This window comes from Euwallacea fornicatus, chromosome 18 (assembly GCF_040115645.1).
Source record: "Euwallacea fornicatus isolate EFF26 chromosome 18, ASM4011564v1, whole genome shotgun sequence".
Taxonomy (NCBI): domain Eukaryota; kingdom Metazoa; phylum Arthropoda; class Insecta; order Coleoptera; family Curculionidae; genus Euwallacea; species Euwallacea fornicatus.
This window is the reverse complement of record NC_089558.1, coordinates 3095358-3110788: the sequence shown is the minus strand read 5'-3', so window position 1 is coordinate 3110788 and position 15431 is coordinate 3095358. Positions and strand designations below refer to the sequence as shown.

The window sequence follows — 15431 nt, the reverse complement described above, 5'->3', positions numbered from 1 at the left end:
TTACGAAAAAAGTTTAAGAGACCATTTTTATAACAAAAAAAATTAGAATCAAGAAAACGATTTTTATTTTTTTGAAAAGCAGCGGCGTAACATATTTTTCACAAGAACTAGTCAGGATCATGGCCTTGGGGGCGCCACTGCTTGCATTTAAAAATTCGATTTTCTCTTAAAAGAAGTGCTTCTGCACCTAACTTACGCCCACCAAGTTTGATAAACATGTTTAATGCAGGTTCGTACTTAAAAAAAAATTTTAAAAATATAGCAAACTTTAACACCCTGTATTTCAGACAGAAAGCGAAAACGGACCTAGGGTCATATAAAGTTTTTTTCTCAAAATCACTCATAGAATCACCCCTCAAATTTAAGACATACTATTTTGAAACACCCTGTGCAATAATAAATATCGAATTCGCCATGCAGTCAAGAGTCTCGTTATTGGTGAATTTCAAAAAATAAACTTCAATGGTTAATGGAAATTAATGGATACTGTAAATCTTCTCATCGACTAAAAGCATTTTAATTTATCATGAAAGGCAAACTTCTTGTGACATTATTTGTTTTTCATCTATCGCTGTTAAAAAATGAGTTTTGCCCCAGTTTTCTAAACGCATTAAATAAGAAAAATTTCATAGTAAAATGTTTAATCAAGTGGAAAATAGTTCCTGACGGAAATACAAGTCATGCCGATGACTTGTTTGATCTACCTCCAAGATATGGGAGCTTTTAATTATTTGAAAAATGTCTCTCGCAAACTCAATATGCCAATCATTAAGTATTAGGCCGCAATAATTGGAAAGTAGCCCCGATTAGCTCGGCCAAGTTACCGGATGTGTAGATTACCGGGTCTTTTTTGTCGTAAGTGAGGCCCTAACTTACGTGAGAATCCAACTTGTGCCTCGAAATTTTCGTCCATTTTATAAAACTTATCACACAAATATTTCCCTAAACTCGCGTCTCATTTGGGGCTAAAATTGTAAAATATCCATGTGAAAAATCAAATCGTTTCACCCTGTATTTAAACCACAATAATAATGATAATTTCCCATTATCCTTTATTGAACTTTATCAGTTCGATTTGTGTGTTAGCCGCGTAAAATTAGTTGAATTTGTATATTAAACTTAAAAATTAGCTACGTTTGCTACAGATATCTAGTTTTGTTTTACAATTTCGAAGAAAACCTTAAGTATTAAACAAGAAATCAGCTCGTATTTTTCTTCACTTGTTAGGAAATATGGGGATTTAAAAACAAACAGCAGGTAAATTAATTTCGTGATACGTTTTAAATGTTTAAGGAACTCACTTTGAGACGCATTCTTGAAATCTAATCAGTTACTTCAATTACTTGCGAAATACTCATCATCATTATAGGAACCTATGCATATATTATACTCATTTGCACGAATTAATTAATCAGTTAATTGCATTGATCACTTAACTCCTAGTATTAATTAATTCATATAAATTAACATAATTACCGTTTTAATCACTTTGGATGAAAATAATGCGATTCACGGTCATGAAAACAAATATCAACTTACTTGAGAATAATTTAGATAAAATTTCATATTTTCGTTCAGATATAGTTGCTCGTAATTGCGGAAAATAGATAGTTGAATATTTGCACCACATGCATAATTTTATCATTACTAACCCCACTACAGGTTGGGAAAGTTCGTGTGACATATCTCCATTTCCCGCCCTCATTTAATTTATAGCCTGTTTTAATTCATTTCTAGCGCTCTTCTGGATAAACTTCGTATTTCACACCATATTTATAATTTATTCCGTTTGCTCTATTCTCCGAAACCCGTCAAGATTCCAGTGCTCTTCGAACTCAAAAGCAAAAATACATATGAAATCTCTCTATTTTTTAATTTTTTTTTTTGCACTTGTTTGAACGTGCACAGTTAAAGTGAAATGACGAATCCCGCTCGAATGGACACATTACAACAGTTAGTCCATGCTATGAGAACTTTATGTACTGTTCTCACTATACACACCGGTTGGTGTTTAAATAACATGTGCGCATAGCAGAAGCGTTTCGATGCAATCTAGCGTAGGAACTTAAATCAAGTGCAAATTTGAGCTAATGAATTGTAACAGGTGAATCATTAAAAAAAAAAAACTGGCAGTAGACGGTGAACCGTCAACGTAGGGCGTTGATTAAGCCATTTGCTATTTACCATCAGAGATCCAACCGACAGCAGGTAAGAAATGAATTTATCCAAGACATGCCTCTGACATTCGACGCTTACTGGAATATCTTTTTTAATGATCACCCTTTATTTACCAACAAACCTACGTATATCGTAATTTTGCGCACATTCTTTGATAAATCCTTGTTTGCCTTTACCCAAAAACTTGAAAAACGGGATTTTTGATTAAACTGAACCTCAACATGTGATACATCATCCTATCCAAGAGAAGGAGGTTAATTCAAAAATGGAAAAGACGCCCATAATGCGAGCCAAAAGTGACGAAGGTTGTGAGGAAATCGAAACGTCGGATTTTAAATGTGGCTTCGCCACGTGGTAGAAGAGGCAAAATTGCAGTGATGAAATGGAAATCGTTTTGGATCAGCTTGTCAAATGCGATCCGGAAATAATGTAATATTTTTTCCAAAATTTCGGTTTCTCCCATGGTTTACGAATTAATTTTTTTTTATTCTTGAATTGCGCAACTTTGCGTCAAATTAACCCAACTCGTACCTCCTATGGTTACCGAGATGATCCTCATGGTCGAACACTAGCGGGCGCAATCTCTTTGTAACCATTTTAGTATTTTCTCTTTTGTAACAAACTTACTGCCAGCTTTCATTATCATTTAGGTTCATTATCATCGTAACGTTTCTATTACACATCCGTAAGGACAATACACCTAATACGTACAATCTTGTTTACCGTGCCTTTTCCCATTATGCGTTAATCAATTAGCTTTTCTATATCAAGCTGCGCAATACTTTTATTAATGAATCAGCTTTAGAAACAATTGGTTAATATACTTCTAATCTCGTATCCTTTATTACAGTCTTTCAGGCTGTGTAATGTTTCATGTGATACACTGTGGTCCGCCTAGGAATATGCATCGTGATTTTCGTCTGTTAAAAAAAAATCGTGTATAGGTTCGTTAACTTTGTGCTCGAGGGGGAAAGCGCTAAGTAAAAGCCGCGAACGCACAAGTGTGATCTGTGGTTCTGCGCAGTCGCCATTTCAGCTATTTTGTTATCGTAAGGGAAAGTTGTTGATGCGCAGAATGACGTTTTTTACGATTGCGCATCAAAAACTTCCCGCGTGAAAAGGAAATCTGTGTGTACGCGCATTTTCGTATTCAATTTTAAATATATGTGCAAAATAGGCACGTGCTTTTCGTTGAACCACTCTGTACGTGGATTATACTTGAAATCATTCGAGTATCAAAATTTCTTCGAAAAATGATTTTGATCGGTACTTGTGTTGCTTACTACAATAGAAATCGTGATTCGCACATAAAATGAAGTTAAATTTATCTAATCCAATACGTATATTAATTAATACAGTCGTAACTGGTTTTCGGCCATATTTACTTGCCTTTCAATCCCTCGGTAAAACCCATTTAACAAAGTACTGTATTTGGAAAGGATTTTTAATACATTTTAGAATAACCGCACGCAGATATTAAACGAATTAAAATTGTTTTAATTAAAGCAGTTCAATTTCGCTTCGGGGACCTCGTGTAAACTGTTATGGGCGAGGTCACTTCGTCAAGAACTTCTTCGCATTAGGTCCGCGCACCAGTTGATTTAGATTGCTGTTTATAAATCGGTGCAGTTTTACTTAAGTCTCGTTTCAACAAGTGAACCAGCAAGTGAATAAACAAATTTAAGTCATGAGCTTTGTGGAAAATTTAATTTGCATTAAATCTTAAATGTAACGTATTTTTAATTATTAGAAATTAGTGGACTTAAGGTAAATAAAATAACCCATAAATGTACATAAGCAGTTTTTGAAAAATTGTGCGTGAAAGAGCGTCATTAACGGTCGATTTTCGGTAAATATATTAATCAGCCGCATTAATAGGCGACCAGCAGAAAATAATTTTTTTAAACACTAGTGAACTAATAGTTATTTATACGGAGTGGGATTTAAGTACGTGACCAACTTTAAGGGTTGTTTCTCTGGGTGATTCTAAGACGAAACAATTGTATAAAGATAGGTCGTTCGTTTCCAGGACACAGGGTATTTAAGTTTTCTTAAAAAATCGCGTTTTCGTAAAAGTTTTAATAATCCATGGCCGATTTTGTTGAAATTCGACGGTTTTACTTATGGTTATTATCGTTATTTATGCGCCGCTGACTTTTTTTAAACATTTATATTTTTTCGCATTACGCACGTTCATGGCCGCTCAGGTCGCCGGATTCGAATCCGTTAGATTTTTCCCTTTGAGGGCATCTAAAGTCCTTCGTTTATAGAAGGAATCAGATAGAACGAATCGATATCAGATAAGATGTACGCCGGGAATAGTTCAACCTGTTCCGCAACATTGAGAACAGCTAATGCCGGCATTGAGGTTGAAGGGCATTTTCATCGGCTATTATAAATTTCGTGATAATTATTGATAAACGTTTGTTTTTTTACTCAAAAAATGAGTACCATTTGTTCAAGTGTAGATTTAACAGTGTTTTTCTTGTTCGATTTTTCTTAGGTTTCCGGCGTTATTCCTGTGTACGCCATTGGCAAAAGGAGACAAAAAAATTTCTAGCTTAAAATTATTCATTTATTCTACATTAAAAACTGTTACTAAGTTTTGCCGTCATATTAGTTTGCATCTTTTTGTTACTTAGGAGAATTTTTAATACAGGATGTCTCAAAAAAACGGGCGAAGCTGTAACTCAGTTATCTACGAACGAATTTTGATTAATTAAAAACCAAATAAAGTGATATTTTTCTGACTACCAAATAACGTCAAGATTTTTTTTAAATTTAACTTATCCTTCTTCGGGTATCAACTTCAGGAATTCAAATAAAACTCTTTTTTTACATTTTTTGATAGACAATATGTTTTTTAATTTCATAATGGACGACAAGCTAATGTTAAAGCAATTTTTAACTAAGAAAAATTGAAAAATTTGAACAATATATATGTTGAGTGGTAAATTTGCACATTACGAGTTATGTAACCATCTATATCGTCATGGGGCCATCTGCATTATCCTGTGATCATCTGCATTTCAGTTCATCTCATCCTATTGTCCAAACATGCCTGGAGCCTGGCGTTCATATGGTACCCGACGAGAAGGGGCAATAACATTTTACGTAAACTAGGGATAAATACATTGTTAAATGCAAAAGAAAAATCTTCTTTGTAATATTCAAGCCGACGTATCAGTATTCAAAGAAATAGACATTTTAAATTTTTTCAGTTTAAAATTGTTCTAATATTAACTTGTCATACATCATCAGATTCAGAAAAATACTTTCTACAAAACTAATTTACGATAGTCGCACTTACAGCACCCCTGCTCACAGAAAATTATGAGGAAGAACGATGTGATTCCAATAATTAAGGGCTGCTCTATCTTGTCCCTTGTCGCTGAACAACATAAGGGCGACACTTATGCACGACGCCATGCGTTTTTGAAGAACAGGATGAGGAGGAATGAAATGCAAATGACTACAGAATAAGGCGGGGTACTTCTAAAAGATTTCTACAAAATTCTACAAGAAACTTCTGAGGCGAAAACATGACGATTTAACCCAATTTACCTTAGTCCAAAAATGGATGCTTTTGAAAACACAGGACGTCAAAGTGAAAATAAAAATATATATTATTTCAGTTACAATATGAGTAAAATGTTGCATCACCAGATTTTTAGAAATGAGAAACCAGAACCCGTTTACATTTTCGACACACATGGCAGACGGCGCTGCCAGCGCTAGGAGAACTCTTTTTAATGGCACATAACTATTTTATCACTCGGTATAAAATTTATTTATGTCAAAATTTGTGTCTTCCTACATTGTCTATGAAAGAAAGATATGTGGGTACAAGTCCCTCTGGACGTTTCTTTCTGAGATATTTCAAGTTTAAAGTTCGCTACATGTTTTGAAAAATAGCTTTAAAGTGCATATTTATTCAATAAATTTTCAATTTTTATCATTTTTTTAAATATTAATATTTTTATTAGACTATACCAGTTTTTTATTATTTATCTTACTGTATTATACAAATGTACTTTAAATCATCATGAAAAATTATTTCTCATGACATGCAGCGAACTTTAAATTTCAAATATCTCAAAATCGAATATCCGTAGAAACTTGTACCAAGATATTTTTTTTTCTTAAAACATGTAGGAAAGACGATAAATTAAATTTATACCGGGTGTTAAAAAAGTTATGCCCTTTTAAACAGAGTTCACCTAACGCTGACGGTGCTTTTCAAAATGTGCATCGAAAATGCAATGGATTCTGATTTCTCGCTCCTAAAAACTCCTTGATACGTGATTTTGTTTAGATGGTACCATTACAAAGGAAGTAATTTTTTTTTCTTTTTTGAATTTTCACCTGCAATTTTACAACCCTTCACTTTTGAACTAAGGTAAACCGGGTAAAAACGTCATGTTTTCTCCTCAGGACTCTGTGGACGAATTTCGTACAAACCTTTTAGAGGCACCCTATATAACTATTAAAAAAAAAATAACATCCTGTATCTTGAAAACGAGGCATTGCCGGACCTGTGTTTATAATTACTTTTTGTTTTCAAATCACTAAAAGAATCAGTCCTTGAAGATTGGCCACTACTTAAATGACCCCTTTAAATGTTGCCGCACTTTGAATAATAGCCGTCTAATACATCAAAATTTAATAAATAAATTTTATCGTTTTTTAAAAAGAATTTTTCATGGAATTTGACAAATTTTTGATTTGGTGCTTTTTCTATAGCTTAGCTAATGTATCTTGAATTTTGTGGCCGCCTTGGATGGTCCATTTGATAACCAATCCTTTCGAAAACTCAGTTGAGCACCAAAGCCAAACATGTACAGGGCCGTACTAGCCCCAAATTAAAAGTTTTTGCTTGAAATAGAATTTTTTTTGACAGCTGAAAACTTTGTGTTACCTGTAAGTGAAAAAGAGTACCATTTTTAGTACAAGAAAAAAAATTTATATTTTCAAAATCCAGAAATATAAAAAGACACAATATTTGCATTAAAAAAAATTGTCTTAGCGGTCGTTACTCATAAAAATAAGTTGTTCTAACTGCTTCTATGACTAAATGAGTGAAAATTGGATATTCATTCCGAAAAAATAGACTTCATTTTGAAAACTGGCGGTATAAAAATATCAAGAAAGCCTTTAATTTTCCTAAAAAGGAAACAGTTCTTGCTGCGGTTAAGCTGCTTTCTAACTCTGCCAGTTTTCGAGATCCCCCCATTAATCATCGACAAACACTCACCATGAATGTACGATATACGAGTACACTATTTTATTTCGCATTGATCAATAATGGAATGTATCGTTCGGAGGTAAATTATTGATTGATATGAGAGTTTGTCCCATACAAACCATCTATAAGATCGATGTCGTACCCGATTGAAAATGAAACCCTGCTGTTATAAATTAAAGTTTATATTAAGCAAGATAAAGGGGGAAAATTGAGTATACTTAAAACTTAAATTAAATTTAACCAATAATGAGCTTTTTGCGAAGAATAAAACCTCCACGCGCCTTTGGTCATAGATTGTGAAGCGGTCTTATAGTCTTCGACGGGTAGCTATGGAAAGTTGATTAAATTTCATGGGATATTTCGTACAATTGTCCAAGTTGACCCAAAAAATACGAAGAAATCGAATATAAAACATACAAGGGGTATTTTTTAAAACTTGCCGCCCCTCGATTTTCAGAAGTGTGAGCTAAAGGTAAAAGTGCAGAGACGCTTCAACCATAGAAGGGATGAGGGAGACGAAAAATAAATAAAGTTCTCACCCCCAATCATGAATACCACAAAGGTAACATACCCTTCGTTTTTTTAAATAGGACACATGGATCGAGTGACACATCGGTATAAAAGGTATTCAAATTGTATAAGCAACAGTACCAATTTGTTTAATTAATTTTTATAATTAATTTTAATTTTTTTTAGGGATGTTCGAAATGCGTTGCATTATTCTCTATGCAGTAATGCAAACGATCTTCAAACTCTAATTGCACTTTTTCAAACGGCTGTTGTGAAAGGTTATGACAAGGTGGTAAAAGTTTTCGATGTCATACTTGAAAATCCTGTACATTAATCCTCAAATTCTCAAAGAAAAAAGGTGGAGAGGCGTGAAATCGGGAGGTCTAGTTGGTCACTCGATGGTAATTCTTCTGGCAATTCACCTATCAGGAAAATTATTCTCAGGAAACTGTCGAACCGAAAAAGCACAGTGCGCCAAGGCACCATCTTGGAAATAGAATTAATTACCACCCAGTATTGGGCGTCCGTTTTTGTTCCTTCTTTTCATAATTTCACAAAATAACCCATTTCTTCAACGAAATTTGAATTTAAAAAAAAATTGGGAAGGTTTTTTTAGAAAATTTGAAGACTTTCAAAACGATGTGTCACTTGCCCCATGTTTTTCTATTGGTAAAAACGAAAGGATTTCCACCCCTGCAATATTGTCGATCGATGGTTTTTCATTCTCCCTGTTCACCCTCCATTCTAAAGTCGACTTACCGTGATATTTTTAACTTTAGTTGCACTTCTAGAAGTCTGGAGGGTGGCAAGTTTTTAAAAATACACTCGGTATACAAAATACAAAAATGTATGCAAAAATAAACTTCCTTGGTTTGTTGGATAGTAATGAAACTTCATAAGTTTGTTATTTCTGTATTAAACTAAAGCCTTCTTTACCACTCCTTCCCCTCCCCTGAAAAAAAGCAAACTATTTCTTTTTTCATGAAAAATTTCAAACTACTGTCTGTAACGACCTATGTACGTTAAAGGCGTTAATGCATTTTGTGTCGAAACCTCGGTGTATACTTCTTGATTATGATGATCTAATCCTGAGTCAAAAATGGACGTATGAGAGAGAGGTTCGAAATAGCAAAAACACATCAAATATTTTAAAAGGGCCTTCTGTAGCGACTTTTATACATTAATGACCTTAAAGCCATCCAGTTGCTGTAAAAACCTTTGGGATTGACCGAGATTTTTTTAGCTCCTCAGTATATGCATGTAGTTCCTACCATTTAAATATATCGGTACCGAATTCTTGATAAGAACAATATTTTTTTTCAGGTCAGCGATATGAGTTAGAAAAAATTCCTTAGAACGGAATTATGGAAAGCAACAACAACTCGACACACAATATCATTAAGGTTAGTAAGTCTAGGTTAATTAACCGAAAAAATTGTTCTTACTAGTTCCTTTAGTAGATGGTACTATCGGATTCGGTAAGTATCAGTGTCTTTATTGTTCATCGAGTTGAATGTGATTAATGATTTTGAACTTCAGTAGGGGAGCTCGTCAATGGAGATCACTTGAAAACTTGTATAAAAATAGTACGATTTTGAATGATAACTTCCGTGTCTAAATCAAAAAGAAAAAAATATCTTAGATACTCAATTCATATTAAGTACACTTCTCTTTTGATTATCTTATGTTACACAAATACTAAGCAATTACCGAATTATTATTTACGTCATTATCCTTATCTCTAATAGTAAATCCAAAACACCTTAATTTGTGTATTTGTTGCCGATATTATGCGAATAAAATTATACAGTAATAAAAACCTTAGAGGTATCATAACGCCGGTATGTCGACCGAATACACTCGCATACAAAAATGTTGTTTATTTTATTTTAAGTCATTATTTTTTTGTTTCCTTTGGCATTTTTTGTTTTTTTTTGGAAAAAAATTTCATTGGAAAAACAAATTAAAAGCCGAAGCTTTACAATAAACTCGTAGAGAATTTAATAAATCATCCTGATTTCGGTTTTAAGATTTAATTAAAGAGAGTAACGATAACGACAGTACGGGGTGTTCGGAAATTACGTCGAGACATTTTAAAAGGTGATTCTAGACATTAAAATAATTTTTTTTAAGTTCTTGGAAACATACCCCAAAACTTGCATTTTAAAAGGGCTAGACCCCCTAAAGGGAGAACTCTGATGATAGTTCTTTCGCAATATTTTCGAAACGAATTATTAAAGGATGCTTTGAAATAAACGGAGGCCATTATCAACATTTGTTGTGAATAAATGATAAATTCTTAATAATCTTAGTCACGTTATTGCTGGCAAATAAAAGACATATTTTTATCGCAAAGGATGCCTATTATACTTATTAAGATTCATTTCAGTATCCACGTAATCGTGCATAAGTTTATGAAAACTATTTTTTCAGGAAATCCATCCATCCTAATGAGATAAAATGCCTTTTTCGCTTAAAAATCCTTGAAATTCAGAAGTTCGATTTAAAACATTTTTAAATGTCATAATTAAAAAAGCTAGGGAAATATTTATGTGGGAAACCCCCTGTATATGACGCTCCTGACTAAAATCTGCAATTATTAACCTTAACAAAGTTTTCCCATTCGAATTTATTAAAGTGTAGCGAATTTCATAATTGTAACGCAAATCATTTCGAAGATATGGCGGCGAAACCATCTTTGAAGTTCTCCCTTTAAGAGGTTCTAGTCCGCTGAATCAACAATTTTAGGGGTACGTTTACAAAAACTTTGTCATTATTTTCATCTCTAGAATCACCTCTCAAAATATTTCTACGTTATTTCCAGACACCCTGTATAATAATATTCTAAGATAAGGAAATCTCCTCCTCTAGTTCGAGCGATAGCTTGCATTCTCTTAGACGTGCTTCGCAGAAGACCTTTGATAGTTTCATGCGAAATGCGATTCCATTCTTCCTGTGCAGCAATTCCTAAAGCTGCAATTTAGATAGGAGCTAAATCTCGTGCTTGCATGCAGGGTATCTCTGAACGAGGGGTCCAACGCTTAACCGCATATTCTTTGGTCAAATACATATCGATTCGTGGTAACATACTTATATACAAATATATCTATTGTGCAAAACATTTTGAAAAATTAGACTTTAAGAGGCGATATCTCGAGAGAGAGTTAATTTCTTATATAAATATATCACCATGAATCTACTACTTCGGGATGTTCCATGGATGTTTTATGAGATTAGCATCAGGATTCGAAGATGGCTCTACTGTAATGCCTCAATCCCGACAGCCTCGAGGTACTGGGTCACTGTTCTTGCGGCATGGACGCGGGTATTATCATGCAATAGCGCAACGTTATCTTATCCAATAAAGCCTAAATAAAGCAAAACATACTCTAGAAGGATATTGTGAATGTACTAGTCAGCATTCGTTCTGAAATTTACCTCAATAAGGTCCCCGCGGCTCTCCCAGCTAATGTCTTCCCAAGGCTTAATGGAACCACCATCAAAGGTAATGTTTTACCCGAGATTACATTCTGCCAACCGTTCTCAATATCTTCGTATGCTTAATTAGGTCCATCTGACTTCCATAATTATATTCTTGTTTCCTCTCTAAAAAGGATTTTTCCTCATTGATCTTAGATCTCTAGTCATGCCAACCAGCAAAAGATTTTGCAAATTGTAACCACCTGATCTTGTTACGTGGCCTAAGCTCGGGGACTCTAGCAGACTGTTTGGGAGTTAAATTCGTTTCCTTTAGTCTTCTTATTACTGTTTTAACACTTATGTTGATTTGTCTAGTAATAAATAATTCGCCTTTCAGATATGGAGCCGTAAGTATGTGAATGGTTTTCGTATGTGAACGATTTCGCAAAAAAATGCAATCTCAAATTGTACATCTTTTACGCATTGTACATCTTTTACGTCCTTGCGATTTTTGTAATCTACAGTCTCATCGCATCGTTTTATTACACGAAAAAGAATCAATTGATAGATATACAATCTCCGTACAATATCTTCTTGTCTGCAACCCTCATGGGCTAAAGTAACCATTTTAACGGAAACTAACTTGCTTAAATATACGCTCGCCGAAATTACAGAAACAAGAAATGAATCACTGGAAATGAGATTCTGACAACAACAAACAAGAGGATGGACTACGGTGCGTTTGTGCTACACTTGTAATTTTTATCATTATTGTTTATTCAGCTGTAAAAGGTACATCGAAACATTATTTTATTCACAATAAATTAAATTATTCGTAAAACCTTTAAGTGCAAGGTATCTAGTAATAAAAAACACAAAAAGTGTTAAAAAGAAACAAAAAAAGTAGGGTGTTTGAAAAAATGTATAGAAAATTTATGGGTTTAAAAGTATAACTAAAAATAGTTTTAAAAAAAGTTCTGAGAAACAATACCGTTACTGAGATATGACCCTCCAAAGGAGTCTTATCGTTTGGATATTTTTTCACATAACTTTCTTTCTGATGAAGATAATGAAATGAAAATTATAGGTAATAATCTTACCATAAGATTCTTTAACTATCATAAGTTTAGTTAAAAATGATTATAAATAAAAGTAATTTTCTAACCTTAACAGAAATTTGGCACAACTTTCTTGCTGACAGAATGGTGACCAAAAATTTTACTTATCATAGGCAACAAACTCTTAATAAAGCTTTTAAATTGAACACATTCAATATTGATAGAAATGTCACCTTAAAGTCTAAATTCGAAGAACGCCTAATTTGCATAAAAAATAGAATATCATAAATTTTTCAGGAAACGGAAGATTCTCATCACAGAATCGATTTAAACAAGAACGAAAATGAGACACGGAAATCAAAAACTTTCACGAGGTTCATTCCAGAGAGGATTTACTTGCAGCCCCAAATAAGAAAATTTGTGATATATGTTCTGATATTCTTAATTATTACTGGTTACACCATTGGAGCCACCGTGTATTTTATTAACCATACAAGTAGGACTACCATTGCAAGCAAATATTATATCTTTTTTGTTATTACTTGTATTTTTATTTATATAAAAACACACTATTTCAATTTGTAGATGACTTAAGCTGGTATGCTTTCAACAAGACCACAGCGCAGGGTTACGGCCTCCTGATAATATTATATTTGATTTACGTTTGGTCCTTATTTTACTATTATCTGCTAAAGCCTTATGGGTTTCCAGTGATTAATGCACACGCTTGGAAGCCAGGAAAGGCTCTCCTCGGGAAAATTAAGTACACATTTTTGTATTTAAATCAAATTTCATCAATCGCAAAATTGCCAATATTTTCCAGATATGGATCACTTTTGTTCTACGCGTGCTTGCTCGCCGCTACTTTGATTTATCTATGGTTTGATACATCAGATAGCAAAAAAAGACTGAGACCATTAATAGGGCTATCGGTGTTCCTAATCTTTGGATTTCTAATTTCAGCAAATCATAAGCATGTAAGGAATTTTCAATATTATTTAGAACCTCATTGCAACATTGGTTCCTTATTACTTCACCCCTTTAGGTACCTTGGCACACAGTCGCTTGGGGTATCATCCTTCAATTCTCCATCGGCTTCCTCACAATTAGGTGGGAACTGGGCAGAAATGTATTAGAAACATTCTCCAACCATGTTAACACCTTCCTGGATTATGGAGCCGAGGCCGCTGCATTCACTTATGGACCACTCCTTGTGAATGAAGAAAAAGTCTTCGCCTTTAGGGTCCGTTTAATCTTACTCAAAACTCCAACAACTACATAAACCTTCCCATTGTTAGGCCTTATCAGTAATATTCTTGGTGGGCTTTGTAGTAAACCTTCTCTACTACTATGGTCTCATGCAGAGGTTCATCAATATGCTGGGAGAGTGCTTGCAGTATTTTATGGGAACGACAATATGTGAAAGTGTTAATAGTGTAGCAATGGCCTTCGTTGGAATGGTAATTATTTTAAAAATTCATAATCAGCTTAATCGTCTACTCCTATCTCTTAGTCTGAAGGGCCAATGATGCTTAGACCCTACCTGAAACACCTGACAGACTCAGAGTTGCATTCTATGATGTTAGCAGGATTTGCCTGCGTGTCTGGTACGACATCTTCCAAAAACCATAAAGTTTCACTTATCTGTAAAATCATCAGGATCGACATTTGCCGCCTACATAATCTACGGAGCAAGGGCTCAAGATCTAGTTACTGCCAGTATTATGTCATCTCCTTCGGCTCTATGCTTTAGCAAGCTGCTCTATCCTGAAGTAGAGGAAGTTAAGATTAAGAAGGAGCACGTGCACATGGTGGAAGTGTATGAATCTCTCTCTAACAGCTTTAAGGAGAGTGCCGGAAAGTGTAATTTTGCAGAGAATATACGTCAGCGATCGACGCAGCCAGTAAGGGGGCTACAGATGCTTTTCATTTGATTGCAGCCATTATATCGGGAGTAACAGCCACCCTTGCTTTCGTGTATGTAATTAATGGAGTGCTGTCGTGGCTTGGAATTCTGCTGGGTAAGTGAACTGCCTAGGCTTGCCGATCAGTTAAATATTTTACCTACGTGATTGCCTTCAAAAGGTTTTACTGACGATGCCAATATGTGGACTTTGGAGCTTATAGCAGGTAAAGTGTTCATCCCAATAGCTTGGATCATGGGAGTAGAATGGCACGAATGTGAAAGAGTGGCCCAGCTCATAGGGATCAAAACTATGGTTAACGAATTTGTGGCTTTCTCCAAGTTAAAGGAAATGGAGTTATCAGTATGCACACTTTCCTTTTTTCCCTCATTCGTCTAAAAACCATATTATAGGCAAGAGGAAGAGTAATAGCAACGTATGCAATTTGCGGTTTTTCCAATCCTGGCTCAATTGGAATCCTAGTTTCCACCATGGCTGCTTTAGTTCCAGAGAAGAAGGAAAACGTTAGCAGGCTGATCTTCAGGGCTTTTGTGGGTGGGGCATTAGTGTGCTTTATGACAGCCTGTATAGCTGGAATTCTCATAACCGATGATGCTCTTCAATTTGACGACGGTGAAAGGAATTAGACAAGATTAGATTAAGTACTAGTTCTTATAGAATCTTGCCTGGATGAAGCACAGATTAATAACGAATGTACCACTTATTTGACTATTGAATATGTGAACAAAATTATGACCGTATAATGCATTATATAACTATGTTGTCATTTAGGACCTATCTGCATGTACTGCCTTTGTAATTATAATTTATTATCAGAAATATATACTTCGTTATACAACCTTTTTCTAATTGATTCTAGACTGAACCCGAAATCTCAGGGTTTCTACAGCACCAAATAACCTCAAGACTTAAATTTCATAACTCTTTTATTGACAGAATGGTGACCAAAATTTTCCCGCTCTCATAGGCAATAAATTAACAATAACGCCCTTAATTGTATCATATTTAATAGTAACAAAAATATAAATTTAATTTCACAACTTAAGAAAACATCTAATTCATTAAAACAAAATTTTAATGTAAAAAAAGAAAATA

At 34.3% G+C, this 15431-nt stretch overlaps 1 protein-coding gene across 7 annotated transcripts; it reads left to right on the top strand.

Annotated features, from left to right (window-relative positions):
* Positions 1–1074: 1074 nt before the first annotated feature.
* On the top strand, positions 1075–15174 carry LOC136344828 (uncharacterized transporter YutK-like). Of its 7 annotated transcripts, none has more exons than XM_066292656.1 (13): positions 1075–1257; positions 9257–9336; positions 9394–9411; positions 12709–12907; positions 12997–13174; positions 13235–13388; positions 13457–13654; positions 13710–13871; positions 13925–14018; positions 14071–14230; positions 14287–14432; positions 14497–14678; positions 14729–15174. In XM_066292656.1, exons 2-13 carry the CDS (start codon positions 9298–9300, stop codon positions 14960–14962), a joined length of 1764 nt encoding a protein of 587 aa, XP_066148753.1. In that variant the 5' UTR covers positions 1075–1257; positions 9257–9297; the 3' UTR covers positions 14963–15174. The 7 variants fall into 7 exon arrangements, with proteins under 7 accessions (XP_066148753.1, XP_066148755.1, XP_066148754.1 ...); XM_066292657.1 differs by lacking the exon at positions 1075–1257 and adding an exon at positions 2062–2208; XM_066292655.1 differs by lacking the exon at positions 1075–1257 and adding an exon at positions 3615–3945.
* Positions 15175–15431: the final 257 nt, after the last annotated feature.

Bases quoted from the DNA above. Each gene is read 5' to 3' on its own strand.
- LOC136344828 (XM_066292656.1), top strand. From the start codon at position 9,298: ATGGAAAGCAACAACAACTCGACACACAATATCATTAAG. The intron at 13,389-13,456 runs GTAAGGAATTTT...TCACCCCTTTAG, and splicing joins TTTCAGCAAATCATAAGCAT to GTACCTTGGCACACAGTCGC. The intron at 14,231-14,286 runs GTATGAATCTCT...GTAATTTTGCAG, and splicing joins CACGTGCACATGGTGGAAGT to AGAATATACGTCAGCGATCG.